The sequence below is a fragment of the Mobula birostris genome, chromosome 3 (genome assembly GCF_030028105.1).
Source record: "Mobula birostris isolate sMobBir1 chromosome 3, sMobBir1.hap1, whole genome shotgun sequence".
Taxonomy (NCBI): domain Eukaryota; kingdom Metazoa; phylum Chordata; class Chondrichthyes; order Myliobatiformes; family Myliobatidae; genus Mobula; species Mobula birostris.
This window is the reverse complement of record NC_092372.1, coordinates 18,919,540-18,946,669: the sequence shown is the minus strand read 5'-3', so window position 1 is coordinate 18,946,669 and position 27,130 is coordinate 18,919,540. Positions and strand designations below refer to the sequence as shown.

At 40.8% G+C, this 27,130-nt stretch overlaps 1 protein-coding gene across 3 annotated transcripts in view; it reads right to left on the bottom strand.

The window, feature by feature from the left end:
• rai14 (retinoic acid induced 14) overlaps positions 1-27,130 on the bottom strand; it is a 251,941-nt gene that overhangs the window by 36,407 nt on the left and 188,404 nt on the right. For 2 of the 3 annotated variants that reach the window (XM_072252291.1, XM_072252290.1), the window contains 7 exons: positions 23,866-24,053; positions 14,317-14,345; positions 6,596-6,682; positions 6,295-6,387; positions 4,192-4,299; positions 3,111-3,177; positions 161-279 (listed from right to left, as the gene is read on the bottom strand). In XM_072252291.1, the coding sequence (XP_072108392.1) occupies positions 161-279; positions 3,111-3,177; positions 4,192-4,299; positions 6,295-6,387; positions 6,596-6,682; positions 14,317-14,345; positions 23,866-24,053 (691 nt within the window). The remainder of the gene's footprint in view (positions 1-160; positions 280-3,110; positions 3,178-4,191; positions 4,300-6,294; positions 6,388-6,595; positions 6,683-14,316; positions 14,346-23,865; positions 24,054-27,130) is intronic. The other variant, XM_072252292.1, reaches the window with a different exon arrangement.

Genomic DNA, 27,130 nt, shown 5'->3' with positions numbered 1-27,130 from the left:
CTCATCCTGTAATATTAGAACATCACACAGATCACTTCATCATGTATTGACTCTACAAAAAAGGCATTTTATATACTTGCTTAATAAATTTAAGATGCATCATATTTTAAAGTATGAGAAATACAGTGGTGAATATCTACAGGAGAAACATCCAAAATACCTGTAGAATGTCCCATAGCTCTTTGTTTTGCACTGCTAGAGAAGCAATTTGTGACTGCAATGCCATGATCTGGTCATGTCCTTCTACACTAGATGTTAATGTTCCTTCAGTTTCACTCCCTACAGGCAATTAGATCAGAAAATACACAAACGTGAGAATCATCTCTTAAAAAACATTTTAAAGTTAATCAAATTAAATATTTAAAACTAATAAAAGCCAAAATTCAGTTAGTAATTATAGTTTCAAGTATTTTAATGCAAATTTCTGTGTTCTATATTGGAAGCACAGAGAAGCCAAGAACAGCAAAACCAAAATCGAGCAACCATATGAAGACATCGCCCACAAAAGTAGATTAGATGCTTTTAAATTGAATTAACTTAGATTAAAATAAATGAAAACATATCCAAATATAGTCAGTATTTATTTGTAAGCCAGCATGTATTGTCTATCCCTAATCATCTTTAAGATGCCGTGAAGACTGCCAGCTCATGAACAGCAGGCTCCAATAAACAGCCATGTGACAATAATGAATTTGTGACAAGGTTGACGGATAAATATTTGTAGGACACCAGATGTAACTTAGCCCTTCTTCATAGAAGTCCTACCTTCATCTACCTGAAGGGGTAAAAGGAGCAGTTTAATGGCTTACCTGAAAAGATAGTGACCATGATAATGCAACAACCCATCAGTACTGTAGTGGAACGTCTGTCTGGAATTTTATGCTCAAAGTCTTTTGAGTAAGACTTAAGCCCACAATTCTCATTGAAAGTCAAGCTAATTTTAAATTGGAGACTGATGGATCTCTATTAGGGTGGCGGGGTAGAGATACGTCTCTATCAAAGGAGGTACAAGGCACTCCTTCTCTCTGCTAGCTTGCAGATCACCCTTGGGCAAGGTGTAACACCTGCTTAGCCGCTGAGATCACGGTCATGTGAAACCATGGGAGCAGGTGGTGGATGGTCATATGAGCAGCTGGTCCTGGTTATGTGGCCACTGACACCATGCAATCTCTGCAGAGTATTGATAATGGTTGGGGTCACGCGTCTTGTAAAGACACTGCTCAGAAGAAGGCAATGGCAAACCACTTCTGCAGAAAAAAAATTTCCAAGGACAATCATGATCATGGAAAGACCATGATCACCTTTGAAGAATGAATGAACGCATTTTTATTAATAAGGGATATTTGGGGTTAGGGAAAGGAAATGATATTAAGTTAGGTCAGGAATCAGTCGCAGTCTCATCAACTGCTGAAATAACATGATCACTGTACAGTTACAATATGGAGAGATGATTTGGCGCTTTGAGCTGTACAAACGCTATAGAAGTGCAGTGTAGTAAATCCCACTCCCTTGCCATCTTTCCACATCCTTGCAGTTTATTTCTTTGCAGATATTTATCCACCACCTTTCTGGACACAGTTGCATCCATTTCCATTGCCACCCTTGAATGAAATCCAGACCCACCAAACAGTGTGACAGCAACACAACTCAAAGTTGCTGGTGAACGCAGCAGTTAGGCAGCATCTCTAGGAAGAGGTACAGTCGACGTTTCAGGCTGAGACCCTTCGTCAGGACTAACTGAAAGAAGAGCTAGAAGAGATCTGAAGGTGGGAGGGGGAGGGGGAGATCCGAAACGATAGGAGAAGACAGGAGGGGGAGGGATGGAGCCAACAGCTGGACAGCTGATTGGCAAATTAATTATAGGGTTAGGAATGAGGCACCATTTTATGATGAAATATTAAAGATACCAAATACTTTGCCTATAATTGAACAAGGCCAACCAAAGATCTAATTGAGGTCCTTATTTTTTTTTTCCTCTTTGATTGAGATACAGCGTGAAGTAGGTCTTTCTAGCTCTTCAAGTTGCACCACCCATCTATCCCCCGACTTAATCCCAGCCTAATCACAGGACAATCACAATGACCAATTAACCTACCAACCAGCATGTCTTTGGAGTGGGGGAGGAAAGTGGAGCTCCCGGAGGAAACCCACGTGGTCACAGAGAGAACTTACAAATTCCTTACAGGTATTGGTGGGAATTGAACCCAGGTCATCTGTACTGTAAAGCGTTGTGCTAACCACTGCACTACCATGCCACCTTCTTTTATGAATTCTAAATCGTTTTGAGAAAATGCAATTATTTTCAAAGCCTACTGAGCTAATGTGTAGAGGATATAAAAATATAATAATTAGCTGTTTTTTTTTAAAAAAGGAGAGAATTATCAGAATGTGAAAATCATGCACAAGCAGAAGTCAAAGCAGAATTTATCATATGTTTTAACAGGGGCCTGGAAAATCATTTGAAAAGTTAGAAAGATATCAGGAAATGCCAGGGAAGAGAATAGTTGGCAGCCCTGAGCTCACAAAAGTACAATGGGCTGAATGATACAGTAAAATTCAAGTCAATTTATAAGGCAGAAACATTTGTATGCCTGTCTTACATTCTGTTCTGCAAATACCAATTTAAAATTGAAAAATGGCAAGATTCCAATATCTTTATTTCCTTCCCCATCATCATGTTCTTGACTCCCTCCACACACAATATTTAAATGAAATACTAGGTGGATCAATCTCCTAGTTCATTTGAAAAAAAAAATAAACCCCTTTAAAACAAAAGAGCTTAATTAATGTGGGTTGATGAGGTTTCAGAGTTTGACACACAGCTTGGAGGAATAGTTTCAGGGACTTACATGCCAATGTTACCTCCAATAACTCCTAGTTTTAAATTTTTCACATAAAACCATCGAATGTTTGCCAAAATTAAGAGAGTCCAGCTCAACTTCTTAAACCAGTAACATATTTCATACTGAATTTATAATATAGGGTTTGTTGACTGGAAATTGAACAGTTGTGCTATTTGGCCTGTTTCTACAATGGAAGTGAGTTGGGAATGACACAGCACACACAAGTAATCAGGACTAACCACAAATAGGTCAATAAACTCATTTCACCTTTTGATTCCACCGGCATTTCTTCACTATTCTGACGCACTTTTCTTGTGAGGTCATTCTGCTGTGTCTAAAATGAAGAAGGAAAAAAGCACTAATGTAAATGAAAATCAGTTGCAAGGCCCAACAACACTTCGGTCATATTCAGGAACCAGCAGGAAAGCCACAGAAAGTGAATGTGGAGTTTGTAACATCTAATCAACTCATGCTCATTGACCGCAAAGCAAACACACTAGCTTCTTGCTATATGCTTATTTCAATAACTTAATCATACAACCAGCACACTAACTGCATTGTTCAGAGGCTTGCCCACATCAGCTGTTACAACAAACTTAAGCTGAAGAACACATGTCCCATGGATTACATCCATGTCCATGTTACACTGGATGACAAATTTTCCTAAAGTGTTGCTTCCTCAGAATTTTTTTTTGTTTATGATAGACCTCTTGAAGCTGAACATAAATATGATTTCAGACTACTTGTATCACGTAGGAATTTGGAGAAACAAGAAATTAACTTTTATTGAATATAATATGGCGTTTTCTTTTGCCAAAGGAACACTTGGGAACAGCACGAACTCCAGCTTCGACGCTGCTCCACACCGCCTCTGGCACTCTGGTGGAGTACACTGACTCCAATGCCTCTTTCCTGAATGGCTGTAAACAGGTAACGCCACAGCTTGAGGCCTAGTCCTTGCTACGAACGAAGCCATGCAGCTCCCCGTCGTCCGCCAATGAATCAGATTTTTAGTACTCCACATTAACAATGTCAACAGAGTCTTGCAATCACAAGAAAAACAACTAAGGCGATCACACTCACTGAGAGACTGCACGCCTCCTTCACACACTGACTCCTCCCGTGCCTGACGCAGGCAGCAGGACGATCTGCACTATGTCCAGCTCCTTCAGCAACTCACTGATGGGGTAGACCTGCAAGTTCTTAATATCTTGCAGTGTCTTGCGATTGTAAAAAATACATCAAAAAAACAATAATCCCTTTGTTTAGCCAGTAGAAGCTAAGTGCACCACCATCTTTCCAGAAGTTACATCTACTTCTATTTTTAATATTATTAAAACACAATTACCTCTTGCAAGTTTTTGACCCGCAGTTGTTGATTTAGGTTGTGTATCACCTGCAACAGATTTGCCTTTTCTGCTTGAAGTTTTCTCATTTCATCATTTTTCTCTTCTTCCTGTGCCACAATGGTATGAAAGCAAACAAAGACAATCTCAGAACAAAATTTTGTATTTCTGTGTCATTAAATGACATTTCGGAACTTGCAAGGAATACAATCACTTATTTCTAATGAACATCCACAATTATTCCATGCTTCATTTTCCAAGTGCTGTGAAAATTAATTTATTGTTTGGTCCCAATCACAATAAATTCATTAGTCCTTCACTCCCAACAGACCATGTTATCTATTACAAAGCAACACACACACAAAATGCTGGAGGAACTCAGCAGGTCCGGCAGCATCTATGGAAAAGTAAAATAGTCAACGTTTTGGGCCAAGACCCTTCTTCAAGACTGATAAGGACGGGGGAAGATGCTGGAATTAAAAAGTAGGGGGAGGGGAAAGAGGCCAGCTGGAAGGTGACAGGTGAAGCCAGGTGGGTGGGAAAGGTCAAGGGCTGGAGAAGGAAGGAATCTGATAGGAGAGGAGTGTGGGCCATAGGAAAAAGGGAAGGAGGAAGGAACCTGGGGGAAGTAATAGGCAGGTGAGAAGAGATAATAAAGCAGAGTGAGGAATAGAGGAAGGTGGGGGGAGGGGTGAATTTGTTTATTGGAGAAATTGATATTCATGCCATCAGGTTGGAGGCCAACCAGACAGATATAAGGTGTCGCTCCTCCACCCTGAAGGTGGCTTCATTGGGGCATAAGACGAGGCTATGGATCGACATGTCAGAATGAGAATGGGAATCAGAATTAAAATGTTAGCCAAGTATTTTAATTCCCATTCCCAAAACGCCGACTGTTTCTTCATTTCCACAGAACAGGTTTACTATCCCCGGCATGTGATGTGAAATTTGTTAACTTAGCAGCAGCAGTTCAATGCAATACATAATCTAGCAGAGAAATAAAATATAATGATAAATAAACAAGTAAATCAATTACAGTATACATCTATTGAATAGATTAAAAACGTGCAAAAATCAGAAATACTGTATATTAACAAAAAGAGTGAGGTAGTGTCCAAGGGTTCAATGTCCATTTAGGAATCGGATAGCAGAGAGGAAGAAGCTGTACCTGAATCGCTGAGTGTGTGCCTTCAGGCTTCTGTACCTCCTACTTGTTGGTAACAGTGAGAAAAGGGCATTCTCTGGGTGCTGAAGGTCCTTAATAATGGACGCTGCCTTTCTGAGACACCGCTTCCTGAAGACGTCCTGGGTACTTTGTAGGCTAGTACCCAAGATGGAGCTGACTGGATTTACAACCCTCTGCAGCTTCTTTCGGTCCTGTGCAGTAGCAACCGCCGCCCCCCCCCCCCCCCACCATACCAGACAGTGATACAGCCTGTCAGAATGCTCTCCACAGTACATCTATAGAAGTTTTTGAGTATTTGTTGACATGGTAAATCTCTTTAAACTCCTAAAGAGGTATAGCAGCTGTCTTGCCTTCTTTATAGCTATATCGCTACGTTGGGAGCAGGTTAGATCCTCCGAGATCTTGACTCCCAGCAACTTGAAATGTTGCTGCCCGACCTACTGAATTCCTCCAACATTTTGTGTGTGTGTTGCTTTGAATTACCAGCATCTGGAGACTTCCTTGTGTTTATGTTATCTATAACTTTTCAATGACAACACGAGGTATATTTCTTTAAACTCCGGTAAGGCATATGAATAACCGTTTGGATCTGATTCGACTACTGGAAACCTCCTCGCATTTCCATACAAATATTTTTCCCCCAAATTGTACCAGACTCTTATTCCCCTAACATGATAAGAATAGTATAATAAGATCATTTGCTGTCAGCTGAACTCAGTTAAGAATTGAAGTAGCTTTAAAAATTCCCATTTTTCATAAGCATAATGCCCACAATAGTTCTTTCCTCCCAACTGATACTTGACAGGGTACTCTGATTATTACAGCAAAATTAGAATTCTGTAAGCCAGATCTCTAAAGTCAAGTACATAGTGTTCTTTTGGATTACAGAAATAATAATAGAGCATTAGGTAAAAAGTACCTTAATAGATGTTGCTTCCTCTCCAGATGGCTCAGGTTTTGATGAATGAGAACGATGGGATTCTGGCGAAGGCACCTCACTTGACTGGAGACCCTAGGATAAAATATCACGTATTGACAACTAAGGAACTGACTGTCCTCATCACTAATTGGAAAAAAACCAAACATCTATGTTTAGATTAAAACTATGGAAAAACCAGAGACAAGCCATCTTTAATAGATTTCAAGTAAATTGATTTGTATTTATTAATTATTTTTATTATTAAATCAGAGGGCCATCAGTTTGATGCCCTTACTTTTACCTGCGTAACACTGGTTGGTGGTGGTGGTGCTTTTCGTTTTTTGGTAGTTCCACTTCTATCTGCATTGAATTTAATGCCAGGATCCAGCTGAAAATTTTACAGATCAGAAATGTAGAGGAATTAATTTTGTTAGTAAAGATCGTGAGGGTTAAACTGAAACAGAGTTAATACATGCCTTCTTCAGGATTGTGAGCATTCGCTCAGTTGTGAGTTCATCATGCACTGGAAAAATCTAAATTTAAAATAGGCAACGATGCTGGATTGAAATGCCTGGATTAGGTGGTATAGTATTGGCAGATTTCTGAAGGGTTAATAAACCCTTTGAACAGAATTGAAAAGGTAGAGATACGGTACTCTAGTAAAGCTCCATGGCAAAGCTCCAAACATCACTGCCACCAACAGGCTTCTAATTTGCAGATGCAACCGACAGAAGCACTAAGGAGACCAACTTCTTGAGTCGCAATGATCGAAGACTCCCAAGCAAGGTGGAACAGAGTGGCAGCTGGAGAGATGATTCTTGGTGAAAACTTCAGCGAGAATTATCTCTACCACTGGACTTCAAATGGACTTCAGTGGCAGAATAACTGATAGAATCAATCTTCCAAGTCTCTGAGCAAATCTTGGTCTTCGACAATAGATGGCTGCGAAGTCCATGATTAATTGCGGTGCTGATGACCAAGTCGTAATCCAGACCACTGTTTGATGCTACTTTTACATTTATGTAAACTTCTTATAGAGCTCAGTTCAATGGCCAATTTTCCTTTAGAAGTAACATTGATTATAATTCACCCCAGACATTATCTCTTCACCTCCCTTCTATTGGTTGTAGCGAAGACTAGGCCTCAAGTGATGTGTCGCCTGTTTACCGCCACCCAAGACAGGGGCGTCGAGGTTGGTGTGGTGTGGTGTGGTGTGGTGCGGTGTCCAAGCTGGAGTCAGTGCTACATCCTAGTCTTTGCTTGGCAGAAGACAAGCTGTATTGTAACATTCATGCACTCAGGGTCTTGGACCATATTTGTTTGGTGTGACTGTATTTTACTAATATCTTATATATGCCTGCTATCTTTTATGTGCTCTATGTGCCTTGAGCCATGTGTGACTGTTGATACTGTGTTTTGCACCTTGGCCCCAGAGTAACACTGTTTTGTTTGGCTGTATTCATGTATGGTTGAATGACAATTAAATTTGAACTTGAACTTGGGCATAAGCTACAAAACCATGAAAGCGCGTACCACTAGACTCGAGGATAATTTCTATCTTGCTGATATAATAAAACTGAAAGGTTCTCTTATATGGCAAAATGGACTCTTGACCTCACAACCTACTTCATTATGACCTCGCACCTTACTGTCTATCTCTACTGTAGTTTCTCAGTAACACCATTTTACTGCACTCATTGTTTTATCAATGCAACATGATAATGAATTAATCTGTATGATTGGTATTCAAGGATTTATTTTACTTTTCCTTGTTACATGTAACAATAATAAATCAATTAGCAACAACTTACAGTACACTGCAGCAGCAGCTAGTGCTGTGGCTCAACTCCTGCGTCTCTGAAATGGATTGTGTGAATTTTTCATATTCTCCCTGTGACTGTGTGGAATTCCCCATGGTGCTCCAGTTTCCCCCTACATCCCAAAAATGTGATGCGTTGGAGATGAACTATCCTGACTGCAGGAAAACTAGGGTAGAGTTGAGGGGTACAAGGAGAGGAATGAGCTTGATAGATACAGACTCAACGGAGTCAGATTTCAGCATCTGCAGTCTCGCATCTCGATGGAGTAATTAACCTTGCATGTCATAAGAAGATCTTAATAAAATAAGGTTACAACACCCACTAGCTACTCCCAGATTCATGGTTCACGAGAACATCCAAGACGACTCACGAACCATCATGATGTTTGACTCACAGAACAGCTATATTTAGCCCGTCTTAACATTTGGTATGACTATTCTGCAATACTTCAACATAGTAGAAAGTCCGGATCATTGTTGATGTGACCGAATACCAGATTAAAGAATCAACAAAAGGATCCAAGTTTGAATTTGAATATTAGACAAAACCAGGAAAGTCTGAAGTTTTCATGCACAGTAAAGTATTTCTATTTTCCATAAGTGAGGTATAGGAAAAATAAATTGCTTTAAAACACTGACTTTAAATATGTATATTCACCCACTAACTTTTAGAATGGCAGGACTGATTAAACTGATGATGTGTAATAGATGGAAACAGATCAGGAGGAAAAGGCACATGGAGCCAAGGGTGGGAGCTAATTTATTTATTGACATACAGCTCAGAACAGGCCCCTCTGACCCTTCGAGCTGTGCTGCCCTGCAACCCCCAATTTAACCCTAGCTTAATCACTGGACGATTTACAATGAGCAATTAACCTACAAACTGGTTTATCTTTGGACTGAGGGAGGAAACCAGAGCACCTGGGGAAAATCCATACATTCCATGGGGAAGATGATGTGGGAACTGAATTCCAATGTCCCAAGCTGCAATAGTGTGGTGTTAACTGCTATTCTACCTTGGCGCCCAAGTTAAGGGGGAAGGTAAGGGGGAAGGTTAGTGGCAGAGGCTAGTAGGTGATTGGTAGAACCATCCATCAACCTGCATGCTTCAGTTTCAGCACTTCCCCCTTCCCCAACCTGGCTCCATCTGTTCACCACCCCTCCCTCCATCTGATTCCACCCATCACTTACCAGCCCCCATCTCACTCCTGCCTCTCATCTCTATACACTGGCTTGCTTTCTTCTACACTCCATGTGTTTGATTCCACAGATACTGACAGACCCACTGTGTTCTTCCACCAGCTTATTCTTTTGCTCCAGATTCCAGCATCTGCTGTCTCTTGTCTCTCCACAATCATTTTATTTAACTGTAGGAAATGTATTACGCTACAAACTGGTTCATTGACTGTGAGGTACCTTTGCATTTCCTAATTAATGAATGGCCGCACCTTAATTCAAGCATTCTTCATTCAGTTGAATAAAAATCTTTTTGCCCACTTATCCAATAGCAAGTTTGAGCCCAATGTCACAGAGCATGGTGGAGACTTAACTCGTTTCTGCTGAGCACCACATCAAAGCCATTCAAACAGTGAAGAAAATGAAAATCTCTGACTTCCTTCAATGCAGAGTCTACAATTTCTAACAAGAATTCAACAAACTTAGGAAGTTTTAGAAAGGGTGCAGAGGAGGTTGACCAGGATGCTTCCCGGACTAGAGAGCAGGTCTTATGAGGGTAGGTTGCGCTTTGGACTTTGGGAAGTCAAATTCTGGTAGGACATGTAAAGTTAATGGCAGGGATCTTAGGAACATTAACGTACAGAGAGAACTTGTGATGCAAGTCCATAGCTCCTTGAAAAAAGTGACATACGTGGGTAGGGTAAAGACAAAAGCATTTTGTATTGCTAATCCTCAGAGTCCGAGGCACCATGTATGAGAACTGGAATGACATGTTGCTGTTATCCAAAACATTGATTAGACTGCACTGAGACTATTGCTCAAGTTGCCACCAACAGGAAGAATACGGTAGCAACAGAGAGAAGAGATTCTTCAGGATATTGCCTTCCATGGAGGGCAGTTGTTACAAGGAGACTCCCGGCAGGTATAGGTTAATTTTCACTGGAACACATAAACTGAGGGATGGCCTTACAGAATTCATGAGATTATATGAGGCACCACTTTAGGGAAGTCTAGAACGAGTGGACACAGGTGAGAGAGGAGATATTTGAAGAAGGGATAAGGAATAAGGTTTTCAGACAGAGGGTAGTGAATATCTGGAATTAGCTGCTAGAGGAGTTGGTGGAGGCAGACCTGATTATAATGTTTAAAAGGCATTTGAACAGGTGCTTGGATAGAAAGGATGCGCAGAAGGTTACAGGTCTAATGTGGCCTGATCGAATTAGTGTCAATGGGCATCACAGACAAGGTAGGACAGAAGGGCCAATTTCTGTGCTGTATGATCCTTTAGATATTCATCAGTGCAACACTGTGACTTGCACTTCATGGAAACCACAGCCTTCCTATTCAGAGCAAAAGCACATTCATTTTTATCCAGTGCCTTTACTTTCCATTGCTGGAAGCTGCCTTATTACGAAGTACAAAGTAAATGTCTTTATCAGAGTACATATATGTCACCACATACCACCCTGAGACTCTTTTTTTCCTCGCAGGCATACTCAACAAATCTATAGAACAGTAACTATAACAGGATCAATGAAAGATCAAGTAGATAACCAACTGTTCAAATGCAAACTTGAGTTGAGAGTTAAAGGGCAAAAGTTTAGGGGTAACATGAGGGGGGAACTTCTTTACTCAGTGAGTGGTAGCTGCGTGGAACGAGCTTCCAGCAGAAGTGGTTGAGGCAGGTTCGATGTTGTCGTTTAAAGTTAAATTGGACAGCTATATGGACAGGAAAGGAATGGAGGGTTATGGGCTGAGTGCAGGTTGGTGGGACTAGGAGAGAAGTAAAAGTTCGGCACGGACTAGAAGGGCCGAGATGGCCTGTTTCCGTGCTGTAATTGTTATATGGTTATATATGGTTATAAATATAAATAAATAGCAGTAAATGACTAGAACATGAAATAACAAGATAAAGAGTACTTAAAGTCAGATCATTGGTTGTGGAATCATCTCAATAGATGGGGAGGAGAGAGTAGTTATCCATTTTTGTTCAACAGCCTGATGGTTGAGGAGTAATAACTGTTCTTGAACCTGGTGGTATGAGTCCTGAGGCTCCTAATGGCAGCAGTGAGAAAAAGAGCATGGCCTGGATGGTGAGGATGCTGCTTTCCTACGACAGCACTTCATGTAAATGTGCTCATGACGTACTGGGCCAAATCCACTAGCTTTTGTAGAATTTTCTGTTCAACAGCATAGGTTGTTCCCATACCAGGCCATAATGCAGCCAGTCAAACACTCTCCGCTATACATCTACAGAAATTTATCAAAAGATGCTGTGGGTGACAAATATGCAGTTTGCAGAATTCGGTCAATGGATTCATTTGTTGGAGCTGCTCATCTCCAACTGCCCAGAATGACAGCACTAACTTCAAATCGGAATTGCATTGCTTTGCATACTTCTTGAAGGCACAAGCACGAACTTAATCTTTTGTTAATATCTGCTCATATCTGTAACTGATCTATATCCCGCTGTATTCTTTGATAGACATAGACCGTCCACAACTCTAGCAAACTTGGTATTGCCTGGAAACCTGCAAATCCATCCAACTGCATTTTCATTCAAATCATTGAGATATCTATACAAAACACCACTAGTCACAGACCTCCAGCTATAATAACACCCTTCCAAACCTGTCTCCTATGGGCAAACCAGTTCTAAATCCAAACTTGAATTCACCTTGAATGCCATGCATCTTTTTCTTCTGAATCAACCTATCATAAGGGATCTTAACAAATGCCTCTCTATAATGTTCACTGCCTTACTCTAATCAAGCTTTAAAAGACATTTGGATAGGTACTGTATGTGGAGAGGGGGATTTAGAAGGTTATGGGCCGAATGCAGGCAACTGGGACTAGCAGGGGGGATGCTGTGGTCAGCATAGACCAGTTGGGCCGAAGGGCCTATTTCCATGCTGTATGACTAAAACTTGACCCAAGTTCGTAAGGTATAACCTGCTCAGCACAAAGCCATGCTGACTGTCCATAAACTCACCAGCACCTCAAGTAGATGCAAAATATCCCCGGCACTATTTTCAAAAAGAGGAAATTTGTCCAAACAGTCCATGGGCACAGGTTGAAACATGGTGGCAGGGTCCAGGCCCAGAGCGTATTGGAGCGAAGCCACAGGGCCCAGTCCTAGAGCGAGGAATGACCTGACGTTTGGACAATTTAAATGCCGGGTCAGATTGAAAAGATCGTTGAGACCAGAGATATGGGTCAGGTCAGCTCTGCTTGCTGCTCTACGACATTTACTGGGCTTTGCGCTGATCTGACGCTGTGGCCTCTTCCGGCTGCACTTTCGTTCTGAGTGTCATTTGCTTATTTTTATTGCTTGCGCAACCTTTTCCCCCTACACATTGGGTGTCTGACAGTCTTTTATTTTAATGGGTTCTTTTGGGTTTCTTTGTTTTGTGGCTGCCTGTAAGGAGACGAACCTCAAGGTTGTATAATGTATACATCCGCTGATAATAAATGTACCTTGAACAATAGAAACTTCGCCCTGATCTCCTTTTGCACCTTATGGGACCATGGTACCTGTATTGCAGTCAGCGTATTTGCCATATTAATGATCTCTTGATGAATACATTTTTCAGTGCACTTCATTTGGTTTTAAATACCTCTCAACATTCTGAATGATTGCAAGAACACCAAGTGTCTTACTTAAGCAGCACTTTGGAGAAACACACACAAATGTAGTGAACATTGAATCATCTTAGCAGCAAAAAGCATTAATTTAAGGCTGTAGTGGTATTTGAAGGACCCAGGTTGGCTGAATGTGAACTACTAGAATCCAACAATTATTCTTTGTGCTGGTAAATTTAACCTTCAATTGACTTGCACAGCTAAGTACTTAATAATTGCAGTAATGGTTCTCTAGGCTTCTCAGAAGTGCCAATGCAGGGCACTTAATACAGTCGACTGACTTGAAAATCCAATCAAGCCAAGTTTTTGTGCAGACCAGAAATGTTGTACACTAAGCAAAAATATATAATGAATTTGGAATGAAAGTGAACGGTTTCACCTTTTACAAATTAATTTAGGTCTTTTTTAGCCATCTTGAAATTTGCAAAGCTTAATTTACTGCCAGAATTTCTATGTCAGATAATTATTTTTACAGCGTTGATCATCACACCCTCACTCAGTTGAAAGACACAGAATATACCAGGGGTGATTGATAAGTTCATGGCCTAAGGTAGAAGGAGTCAATTTTAGAAAACCTAGCACATTTATTTTTCCTACATTTACACACTTAGTCCAGCGGTCCTGGAGCATACAGATCCCTTCTTTGTAGAAGTTGGTGTCTTGGACCTCCGGAAGTGGTCCACAGCAGGGGTGATTGATAAATTTGTGGCCCAAGGTCAAAGGAGATGAGTTATTAACTTCAAACTTTCTGCATTTTCACTCAAAGAGTTGAACTGCATGTGTATGTAACGAGAGCTGTATAACTCATCTCTTTCTACCTTAGGCCACAAACTTATCAATCACCCCTGCTGTGGACCACCTGGAGGTCCAAGGCGCTCTCGTTACGTGCACGTGCAGTTCAACTGAGTGGTAATGCAGAAAGTTTGAAGTTAATAACTCATCTCCTTCTGCCTTAGGTCACGAACTTATCAATCGCCCCTGCTGTGGACCACTTCCACAAAGAAGGGATCCGTATGCTCCACGACCGCTGGATTAAGTGTGTACGTGTAGGAGAGGACTATGTTGAAAAATAAATGTGCTAGGTTTTCTAAAATTGACTCCTTCTACCTTAGGCCACAAATTTATCAATCACCCCTCATATGTAGAATAAAACACGAGTACAGAAAGAACATTTTTTAAAAGTATATCAAAAGACAAGTACTAAACTAGTGTTACAAACCTAGTATTGTGATTAATATAAAAAGGTGAGGGAGGTAAATGTCAAAGCAAATAACTAATATATATTGCTGATAGGTCTGTCTTGAAATATATGAAAACAATAATGCAGTCATTATCAATGTCATCTTTACATAAACTGCATGATACATTAAAAGTTTAAACATTACCTGTTTGGATATTTGTGCAGATTTCATATCTGGTTAAGAAAATCAAAAATAAAAAAAATTAATACATTAAGCCAAGGTCCAATACAAACTAATCAATTAGTAAAATATTTCAAGTTTAGCAATGATGATTTTTTTTTTCTCCAAAAATACTTTATTCAGAAATATTACAAAATAAAGTTATTTGATGATGACTCTGAGTCATCAACCAACATGATATAATTACACTGGTCTTAATTTTCTACCTCCAATACTGAATGATGTTGCTAATTTTTACTTGGGTCCGCATGACTCATTGTTACTGTGAACGTGTCATACTGGTTGCCATGGAAATAAATTTGCTTAAATTTCATGCACAAGTCTTACTGCCATTCCATAATCCATTCAGTGACCACATTGATCAGATACTGCCCTAAAAGCTACCACGTTACATATAATTTCTTATGTTATTGACTTCTTCAGTTCACTTATTACAAGTTAATTCTCACTGTTAAGTAACTATCACAATTAAATATTTTCAAAGCTTTGTTTTTGAAGAAGTGGTTTACTTTTATTCTAGTTACTACCTGTGAAAGATTTTGTTTTAAAACTGAATGGCTTAAGTTAAGGTCAGAAAAAAGATACACAAGGGTTCATTAAATTGCGAGTTTGTGGTAATTGTAGCCTATGCAACTTTTTGGACCTGGTCATCAGAGCCAAGTTATGCATCTCTCTTGAAACACAACGTGTATCCTATTTTTAGAGAAATTAAAGATCAGCTTTATTTTGTCATACATACATCGAAACGTATAGTGAAAGGCATCATTTTTCCCTGATCAGTGATCATCTGGCTCCGTAAAGCGTTGTGCTGACCACTATGCTACCATGCTGCCATACAGTTATGTTCAAGCAGGTTTATTAATAACCGTTAAAATATCTATTCCAAATTTGACTACTTGATCTTTTAAGATCTTTGGGACAAGTGATGGCTAGGACTTAAGAGTCATGGAGTTGTACAGTGCAGAAACAGGCCCTTTGGCCCATCTACTCCATGCTGACCAAGGTGCATATCTAAGCTAGTCCCATTGCCAGTGTTTGGTGCAGATCACTCTGAAACTTTCCTAAACTACGTACCTCTCCAAATGTCTTTTAAACATTGTAATTGTTCCTACCTACTCAAACTAAATGGAATAGGTTTGCAAATGTTACATTACTCTTTGTTGTGGATGTTATTTGTATTTCATGTTACTTTTTCAGTTAATCATTTTCTTGTATCAATTCTTTGGGACTACATACTGTATCAAACAGAAATGACGTTAAAAAACTCAAAAGGGGTAAAGTCTCAAGTTGCTCTGGCTGACAAGAGATCAGGCAGGAATTAAAGTGCAAGTAGACACAAATCTAATCCCTCTGATCTGCTTGTCTTCATGTTGTGACTGAGATCTTTGATATGGCGAGTGTGACCTTTGAAGGAAGGCGGCTATCCTCTCAGAGAATACCAAATCTCTGGAATTCTCTGCCTCAAAGTGTTGCGGAGGCCGGGGTATTAGAGACCCTTGCGAGTGGAGACATACAGTACTGTGCAAAAGTCTAAGGCGCCCTAGATTTTTTATATGTTTCAGATGGTATGGCCTCAACATTATTCAGGCTGTCTGGAATTACCCAGAGAGATAGAAGCAAAGTTCTAAGTCAAATTTATTATCAGAGTCACCACATACAACCCTGTGATTCTTTTTCCTGTGGGCATACTAGCAAATCTATAGAATAGTAACTGTAAACAGGATGAATGGACAACAAACTGTGCAAATCTAGAAATAAAAAAAAAGCAATAAATAACACGCATGAAATAACAAGATTAAGAGTCCTTAATGTGATTTGTGGGAACATCAAAAATCGAAAGAGTGCAGTTGTTCCTTTTGTTCAAGAGCCTGATGTTTGAGGGGTAGTAACTGTTCTTGAACCTGGTGGTGTGAGTCCTGAGGCACTTGTACCTTTTACCTGATGGCAGCAGTGAGAAAAGAGCATTGTCTGGGTGGTGAGGATCTTTGATGATCTTTACGGCAACGTTTCATGTAGGTGTTCTCAATGATTGGGACGGTATTACCCATGATGTACTGGGCTGAATCCACTACCTTTTGCAAGATTTTCCACCCAAAGGCATTGGTGTTCCCATACCAGGCCGCAATGTAGCCAGGCAGCACACTTTCCACCACACATCTATAGAAGGTTTTTGATGACATGCTGAATCTCTGCAGACTCCTGACGACGTAGAGGCACTGTTGTGCTTTCTTTGTAATAATTATTTGATGAGTCCAAGACAAGTCCTCAGAGATAGTGACCCAGAGTTTAAAGTTACTAACCCTCTCTACCTCTGAATCTCCGATGATTACTGGCTTATGGACCTCGGGTTTTCCACTCCTGAAGTCTACTATCAGTTCCTTGACTTTACTGATGTTGAGTGAGAGGTTGTTGTTATTACACCACTCAGCCAAATTTTCAATTTCCCTCCTGTATGCTGATTCATCACCACCTTTGATACACCCACAATAGTGGTGTCGTCAGCAAACTTGGATATGGTGTCGGAGCATACTTCGCCACGCAGTCACAGGTGTAAAGCAAGTAGAGCAGGGTGCTAAGTACACATCCCTGCCATGCTCCTGTGCTGATGGAGATTATGGAGGAGATGTTTTTGCCAATCCAAACCGATGGGGTCTACAAGTGAGGAAATCCAGGATCCAATCGCACAAGGGGGTATTGAGGCTTGGTCTTTAAGAGTTTACTGACCAGTTTTGAGGGGATGATGGTATTAAATGCTGAGCTGTAATCAATAAAGAGCATCCTGATGTATGCATCTTTACTGGGAGATGTTCCAGGGTTGTGTGAAGAGCCAATGAGATGGCATCTGCTATACAGCCAGACAGCCAAAGTCTGCACATCTGTGGCAAGTTCTCCAAGATGCTTGGACCAATCTACCCATTGATTTTCTAACAAAACTGCATAACAGTGCACCCAAGAGAATTGATATAATTTAAAAGGCAAGGGTGTGAGGAGGGCCTCACCAAATATTGACTTAGTTTTTCTATTGTTTACTGCTCTTTATAGTAAACCTTTTCTTTCATTTCATTATTTTTGAAAACATCTGCACTTTACAGAATTCTATTTTTACATGTGCCGAAGAATTTTGCACAGTACTGTAAGTATTTGAAAGATCAAGGACATTAGCTCTATGGAAAGTGGCACATCAGAGGAGTAGAGGCCTATTCTGTCCATATATAACAAGACTTCTCATGGCAATGCAATACAAGCTTCTGCATCAACACTAACTGTGGTGTATCACAAGTCGGAGGAACTGTAATAAATATATTTAATTTTAGGCTATTATGCACAACAACTTCTCAAGTTGCATTTATTTTAAATTGTTGTGATGCTGTGAAATTATTCCCAGAGCACAGTACAATTGAAAAACATCTTCTAATTAGAGTTCCTAGAACAATATCACAGGCTGTAGATAATGCAGACAACAAATTCAGTATCTGTCTTCACCTATGCACACATATACTGGGATATTAATCAGGAAATTTTAAATTGAAAACAAAATTCATTCAGCAAAATATGGTGTCAATCTATAGAATAAATATAGACGTGGCAAAATATGGCGCCAGACATCACATATGGGAAAGTGAGAAATAAAAGTGAATAATAATGTATCAATAAATTATGAAAAAGAAAATTAAAGGAAACAATCAAAAGGAAATATTGATTTAATTCGTTCCACAAAAGAAAGCATTCATAGTGAGACACAGATCCTTTTTTTTTAAGTGCAATCGTGAACAATAGCCAGATCAGAAATGCTGATCAAGTCAACCAGTTCTCAAAGAGAGCTCTGGTAGGCCAATCAGATAGAAACATAGAAAATAAGTGCAGGAGTAGACCATTCGGCCCTTCGAGCCTGCACCACCATTCAGTAAGATCATGGCTGATCATCCAACTCAGAACCCTGTACCAGCCTTCCCCCAATACCCCCTGATCCCTTTAGCCACAAGGGCCATATCTAACTAGCTCTTAAATATAGCCAATGAACTGGCCTCAACTTTTTCCTGTGGCAGAGAATTCCACAGATTCACCACTCTCTGTGTGAAGAAGTTTTTCCTAATCTTGGTCCTAAATGGCTTCCCTTTATCCTCAAACTGTGACCCCTCGTTCTGGACTTTCCCAACATGGGGAACAATCTTCCTGCATCTAGCCTGTCCAATCCCTTTAGGATTTTATACGTTTCAATAAGATCCCCCCTCAATCTTCTAAGTTCCAACGAGTATAAGCCTAGTCGATCTAGCCTTTCATCATATGAAAGTCCTGCCATCCCAGGAATCAATCTGGTGAACCTTCTTTGTACTCCCTCTATGGCAAGGATGTCTTTCCTCAGATTAGGGGACCAAAACTGCACACAATACTCCAGGTGTGCTCTCACCAAGGCCTTGTACAACTGCAGTAGTACCTCCCTGCTCCTGTACTCCAATCCTCTTGCTATGAATGCCAGCATACCATTCGCCTTTTTCACCGCCTGCTGTACCTGCATGCCCACTTTCAATGACTGGTGTATAATGACACCCAGGTCTCATTGCACCTCCCCTTTTTCCTAATCCGCCACCATTCAAATAATAATCTGCTTTCCTGTTTTTGCCACCAAAGTGGATAACCTCACATTTATCCACATTAAATTGCATCTGCCATGAATTTGCCCACTCACCTAACCTATCCAAGGCACCCTGCATCCTCTTAGCATCCTCCTCACAGCTAACACTGTCGCCTAGCTTCGTGTCATCCGCAAACTTGGAGATGCTGCATTTAATTCCCTCATCTAAGTCATTAATATATATTGTAAACAACTGGGGTCCCAGCACTGAGCCTTGCGGTACCCCAATAGCCACTGCCTGCCATTCTGAAAAGGTCCCGTTTATTCCCACTCTTTGCTTCCTGTCTGCCAACCAATTCTCTATCCACATCAATACCTTACCCCCCAATACCGTGTGCTTTAAGTTTGCACACTAATCTCCTGCATGGGACCTTGCCAAAAGCCTTTTGAAAATCCAAATATACCACATCCACTGGTTCTCCCCTATTCACTCTACTAGTTACATCCTCAAAAAATTCTATGAGATTCGTCAGACATGATTTTCCTGTCACAAATCCATGCTGACTTTGTCCGATCATTTCACCGCTTTCCAAATGTGATGGTTCACTGCTGCTCAGCAATAGAACATTAAAAAAAAATGTACAATTAAGAAATATTAAAGAATAGTAGAAATACTGGAGTCATGATGATCATGATGAAGACTGCTAGAGAGAGACATTTATACATATGCTGTCCTCCATAATTCAAAGAGATTGAAGGATAAAGTTGCAGGGTGACAAAAGGAGGCAGGAGCGCTTGGAACTAAAAACTGATCCCTACCAGGAGAAAACAGCACCTATTCTTTCCGCACTGTCCTCCAGCAGTTTAAGGACTAAGTCCAGCCAGAACAAAACTCACAAATGCTCTTGAAAGTCAGGTATTAACCCTACCTACCAACAACCAAGCACTGCCATCCTGGTCCCCTTCATGATAGCTTATGAAGAAACATGTGACTTCCCTCCCAGAGATGATAGGTGTTTGTGAACTTGACTCTTGAAGGCTTAGACCCCATCATCGCAGATGTTTCCAACCACAGCAACTGGAAGCTGTTCCAAATTCTGATAGCACAGTGAAGGAAGCTTCTATCCAGTGTGCAGGTTCTCGCATCAGGCATAGAAACAGCATGAGCAAGCATAGATAAACTTGATCGTGTGGTGCGCCGTCTCTCATAAGATGAAGGCAGCATGGTGCGAAGGTCTGCAGGGCTGTGGCTGGTGTGCATTTTGTATAGCACAGTAACTGCAGCAACCTGTCGTCTGTGGTGTGAGCTACTGATGGCTAGCTTCTCACGAGCTGAGGCTTCACCTCCACCTATAATCCTGAGAGCCTTTCTTTGAATGGAATCAAGCTGGCTGAGGACACCCTGTGAGGCATTCATCCATGATAAGCAGGCATACACCATGATACTTCGTACCTGGGCTTTGTAAACCATGGCTCTGCCCTCCTTGTCTAGTTTGGATGCTACTTATCGCAGAGCTCCAAGCCTTTGTCCAGCCTTGCTTGAAATAGTGGAAAAGTGTTTATCCCACACCAACTTGCTGTCAATATTAACACCAAGGATACCTAGCTCCCTCTTTAAATCCAGCTTGCAGTTCCCAAAATACAGATTGGGGTTAGATGGATTCCTCTTCTTAGACATCACCATCGCCTTGCACTTAGTATCTCAAGGGTGATATTCCAGTCGTCTTCCCAGGCTTTCATCCTGTCAAGATCCCTATTCAGGCTTGCTGCCACTGTATTACTCTCTCCTGCTCTAATTGGAGCAAATAGTGTGGAGTCGTCAGCGTAGAGGTATAGCTCGTTACTGCATGCATCAACCAAGTCGTCAACAAAGATGGAAAACAGAAGTGGCCCAAGTATTGAACCCTGTGGTACAGGTGCATTGATGGTTGAAGAATCAGAGGCCTAACCGGAGATAACAACTTTGATGGTCTGTTCATGAAGATAGCTCTGCAGCCATCTAAGCAGCTTTCCAGATATTCCTTTGGATCTCAGCTTAACACAGAGTCCATTATGCCAGACCTTGTCAAATGCTCCTTTGATATCCAGGGCTATGACACACACTTCTCCACCTTTGTCTAAGAAGGTGTTCCACGTTTGAGATAAGGTGGTGAGGAGATCAGCTGTACTGTGATCAGGTCTAAATCCGTACTGCCTCCTTGAAATTAAGTTGTTACGGAGTAGGTAGTTCTGAACTTGTTTGTGGACTGCTGCTTCCATTACCTTGCTGATGACACTGAGTAAGGATATGGGGTGGTAATTTGTAGGATCAGCTCTGGAATCCCGCTTGTGTACTGGTGTTACTGATGCTACTTTCTATTGTTCTGGGAACATACCACTCGCGAAGCATAGCTGGAAGAGGTGGCAGAGAGGACTTGCAAGTTCTGTACTGCATTCCTTTAAGACCCTAGTTGGAATCTGGTCAGGTCCAGATGCTTTATCAGGCTGAAGCTGTTACATAATTTTCCTGATATCTTTAGGTTTGAAGATGATTTTGTTCAGCGAGGTGGTAGCAAGCTGCTTGACATCTGGTGGCTGGTCGTTAGCACTTGTGAGCCGACATTTATCTGCAAAAGCCCGACAGAAAACATCGGCCTTATCCTTTGCTGTTGTATGTACAGACCCATTGTGCTCAATGACAGGGATGTCAGAGTGGCCTGTTCTTCCAGAGAGGGAGTTCACAGCATTCCACCACTTCTTGCCCACTGGATCTCTGATAACTGTGACCTCCGAGTCTTTGGCTCACTGAGTCCATACAGTCTATTGGCCTCCCATTTCACAGTAGTCCTGTATAAACCCCAATTTTTACCCTTCTCACATTCAACTCTTCCCAGATTCTACACAGCATGATTAAATTGCAGTGGTCGGTCAATTAAGCAACCAAAACCTTCCCCCTCACCTGGTTTCATCATTCACCTACCAACTTGTACTCATTCCCTCCCCCTCCTCCCCCCCACCGTATTCTGGCTTCTGCCTCCTACCTTTCCAGTCCTGATGAAGGGTCTCGGCCTGAAAGGTCAATTCTTTATTCCTCTCCATAGATGCTGCCTGACCTGCTGAGTTCCTCTAGCATGTTGTGTATGTTACTCTGGAGTCTCTTGGCTCAGTCTAACATTCCAAGGGAGGGAATTTTGTGAACAATATGTGTTCATGTACAAACAACAGGAATTTTGCAGATGCTGGAAATTCAAGCAACACACATCAAAGTTGCTGGTGAATGCAGCAGGCCAGGCAGCATCTCTAGGAAGAGGTGCAGTCGACGTTTCAGGCCGAGACCCTTCGTCAGGACTAACTGAAGGAAGAGTTAGTAAGAGATTTGTTCATGTAATTGTCTTCCCAAAGTATTGCCAAAGTGGCTGAGGTACATTGTGTAAAACTTTAAGTGAACACAAACTGGTCCTAATATTTGTTTTAATTTTTTTTAAATTGCCAATTTGCTTCTTTCTAGGTAACTGACAATGAAACCCTTGTTAGCTTTCTTAGACTTCCTTTTGACATAGGAATTGGGAATAACAACTGATCCCAAAGGAAAGGGACTGCAAAGAAATCCAGGATTTCCAGGTCAATAACCTGAGAAAGAGAGGAAATTACATCCTCACTGCAGTCAATAGAGCGGTGACATAATACTTCCAACTTGAGAAGATGGGTCTGGCGCAGCACAGAATGTATCATTGGGTTGGTTTGCCAAACTTTGTGTTCACCGTATATTATATGGCCATGGTCACAAGATGGGTGGTGGGTGGACATCCAGTTAGACAACCTGACCCACTGGATGTATCTTCATCAGAAACTATAGAGGCTGAAAAAAGATCGCTCACCATTACTGCAAGTCCAACCTACTCAGCAAGGACCATGTCCTCAGAATATATCTGAAAAACAATTTTTAAATTTATCTGGTCTCTTTTGCTCTGCCAACAAGGACAAGGTGCATATTCTATGGACGTTTAGAATCAGGTAGAGAAAAGGCTGATGTACAAACTCTTATCGTATGTCCACCTGATGGCAGTATAACACAAACGTAATTCCTACAAGCCAACAAACAATTAAACCCTTTACAATTTTCAAAATTTTCACATATATACGTGTGTGTGTGTGTGTGTGTGTGTGTGTGCGCGCGCGCACATGAGAGCAAGAGAGAGAGAGAGAGAGAGAGACACACACACACAAATTTTTTTTGCTTGCTATTTTGAATGTACTTTGTACACTTTGCACCTTGGCCACAGAGGAACACTGTTTCATTTGGCCATATTCCTGTACAGTTGAATGATAATTAAACATGAATTTGATTGGAATCATCTGCAATTCAAGTTTAAAAGGTTAAAAGGTGCGCCTGAATAGCAAGGCCTAAGGCAGCCCAATTTTGGACTTCAGCCCTGACTTCATTGTGTGGAGCAATAGAGGTGACAGCAGTTGTAGATGAATGAGATTAAACAGCATGGTGGCCTCGAATCTTCAAATAGATTCAGGTCAGCATCAGCAACAGAACATTGGAATGGAGGAAAGAGGTTCCAGTACTTATTGACCTGGAACAAGAATTGGAGGCTGTGCCAAGAGTTAGTTACTTATCAACCGCTGGGATTTCACTTCATGCAAACCCAGCGTGTGTTTACTTACAATGCAACAGCGACAACAATTCAGAAATGATACATGGGCTGTGAATACTTTGGGACATCTAAGAGACAGTAATGTCTAGACATATGCAAGTGTTTCTTTTCCTTCAAGTCACTATGTTACCAGAAATGTTAATAGCGCGTTTTTTAAATAACATGCAATTACGCTAAATGCAGGAAGCAGGATATTCAAAATGATGCTTCATATTTCTAGAACAGTGATCTACCAGTGAAAATTGATTTTGCATAAACTCAAAGGCTACCTCGATTATAAGCAGATAGGGCACGTACCAGGATCCTCGGGGACCTTTTTAAGTGCAGCCTGAAGGAGGTTTAGGATATCGGCATTTCCTGAGAGCTTGCAGTAATGAAGTGCATCATGACCCAACGCATCTACCAACTTCAGACTGGCACCCTTCTTGACTAAAATCTCGACAGCATTTCCACTACCATGTTCACAGGCCAGCATTAAAGCAGTCCTAGGTACGAGAGAAAGAACAGAAAAAAAATGATGCTCTCAAGTGTCCTCTGTACATATAGAAGCTTTCATAAGTTTTGATGTCAGGTAATTACTAAGTATACTACACGTTTGTTTTTTTGAGAACGAGAAATAAAATGGCATAAATAAAGACCATAATATGACAAGACATAATTAGGCCACTCGGCCCATCCAGTTCTGAAGACTGAAGGCACACATTCAATGGTTCAGCAACAACTTCTTCCCCTCCGTCATCTGATTTCTGAATGGACATTGAACCCGTGAACACTACCTCACTACTGTTTTTATTTCAATATTGCAATACTTATTTAATTATTATATATATATATTTACTGTAATTCACAGGTTTTTTTTCTATCATGTATTGCATAATACTGCTGCCAAAAAGGCAACACATTTCATGATATACGCCAGTGATATTAAATCTGATTCTGAATCTGTTCTGCCATTGCATCATGGCGGATTTATTACCCAATTACTTAAAATTATACCCTTGTGTGCTCGTAATTTCCACTCTGGAATTGTGATAGAATTCTCTCCCACAATGATACGTTAATCTCCAACGGCACTCATGAGGTAAATCGGGAAATAATTATGAATTGATTCCAATCCTCAGTTTTAAAAACCTGAGCATTCGAGGGCAGGGATTCCCAACCTGGGGTCCACAGACCCCTCGGTTAATGGTAGGGTTCAATGACATAAGTTGGGAACCTTGTTCTAAGACAATGAAACTAACTGGCAATCGTGTCAGAACTTTGTTGGATTGGGTCCTCCATTCATGCTTAACATTTAGGTTTAGCTAGACTGTTACAATACAATTTAGCTACACAATCAGTACACTATGAGAATTGTTGATACACTGTATATCTACACCAGACAGAAGCAGCATCTTTTCTGAATGTGGGCATGTCTGGAATTTGAAAGTTCATGATCGAAGCAACCTGAAGTAATTGACATTTGCACCATCTAAACGACTGGTACAGTGAAGTGTAGTATTGCAGTCCCATCCTATCTCCAATAGGAACTCCATTCCATTTTCCCAGTTCCGTTATTTCCATCTTATTTGATCTGATGCTTCACAGGAAACGCACTGTTATGTTAGGATCTTGCGCCCTTAAACTTTTGTTGGTTTTACCTATGGTGCAGTGATTTTGTGCTTGAAATATTTAATCATGCCTCCTAAGCGTCCGATGTCATGTCCTGGGCCATCAGCCGAGCGGCAGAGAACCGCTTTAACACTTGAAAAAAAGTTGGAAATTATAAACAGCGCAGCATCAGCTGAAGGTAACACAGCTCTGGGACACTACTGCCGGGAACAGAATCTTGCCTTTAAAGTTTTTTTGTTGCTTGACAATGTGCCAGCCCATCCTAAACATTTGGACAGCGTTCATCCTAATATTACAGTGCGTTTCCTGCCGCCTAACACAACACCGCGGATTCAACCACTCGACCAAGGTGTGATCCACATTCAAGGCGACGTTTTTTTTTTATGGCGAACTATCTCTCAGATGCTGCAAATAACAGACGATTTTGAAAATCCCGGGAGTTTACCAACGGTGAGGGAATGCTGTAAGTCGGAACACTTGGCACAAATGGCGAAGGACATAGACCCAAGTTTAGAACGGAGTCAGCATTTCAGTCATTCCCTGCCGTCAACCCTTCTTCCCTACAAGCAAATTTATGCTGTAAAACAAAATGCTGCCAAGGAAAGAACCCTCATCACTTTCCTCAAATAGGTGTCATCTCCTGCTGCCGGCAGTTCTTAGAGTTCTGTGAGTCTTCCTTCACCCCTTGCTGTGCTTGATATGATCCCGATGACCACAACCATCCACCTTATCCATGTAAAGCTGCCCGACACCACAACAACCACTCATCTCCCAGAGCAAACATACCTGCCACTGTTGGTGAGTACTGTACACTCTAAGATGTTAACTTTCTATGATATATTACATTGAATATTACCTTAAATTGATGAAATGTAATACAAATGTTGTCTTGTGGTACTGCTTTTATGTCGTATTGGTATGAAAATGTGAATAAATTACAGATAAAACATATTTAGGAAGCCCTCTGGAACGCATCCCTATTTTCTCCATTTAAATAATTATTCACATTATACGTCGACTGCGAGGAACGTATCTCCTGCATATAACGAGGATAGGGTGTGTGTGTATATATAATAAAATGGCGCTGTAGGTAGCTGCTTACTTGAATGCAACAAGGACAAAAGTTTTTGAAATTAAGTTTCCAATGTTACTATGGGACAGCGCCAAAAAAGCACATATTCTTGCCAACTGTATACCTTAGCAGTCAGTGGAATGGTTGAAAATATTTTGCCCCTCAGGCGTAAGCTACGGGAAATTTCTGGGACAGAATAGTTAAAAATTAAATTCTCCTTACTTAAAGTTGTGATTACTTTCCTCTTGCCAAACATTTTTCACTATGAAATTGTAATTATCTATAATCCACATTCCCCCTCTTGCCCTCTGATCTCAATGTCATCTGTCATGCATGATTCCACATCATATTCTTTTTCATATATAAGGTCCTAAAATGTAAAAGCTTGTAGATTACGTTACAATATACAGTACCTTTACGAATAAATTCATGAGACCATAAGAGTTATAATCACAACTTAGCCTATCGAGTCTGCTCCACCATTCGATCATGGCTGATTTATTATCCCTATCAACCCCATTTTCCTGTTTTCTCCTTGGAACCTATGATGCCCTTAATAATCAAGAACCTATCAAAGTTTCACTGTAAATTTATTATTAAAGTACATATATGCCACCATATACCTCCCTGAGATTCATTTTCTTGTGGGCATTCACAGTAAATACAAAGAAACAATAGAATCAATGAAAAATTGCACACAGAGATACACATACAACCCATGTGCAAAAGACGACATTGTCCCGGGTAATCGGGACACATCGGGACCAGTACATTTTGGCCCAATTAAGTGGCTGTCCCAATTATACACTTAGTTAAGTAGGTATAAAAAAGACCAACTGAGTAACAATTACATATTTAAATAAAATGCTGAACAAAGTA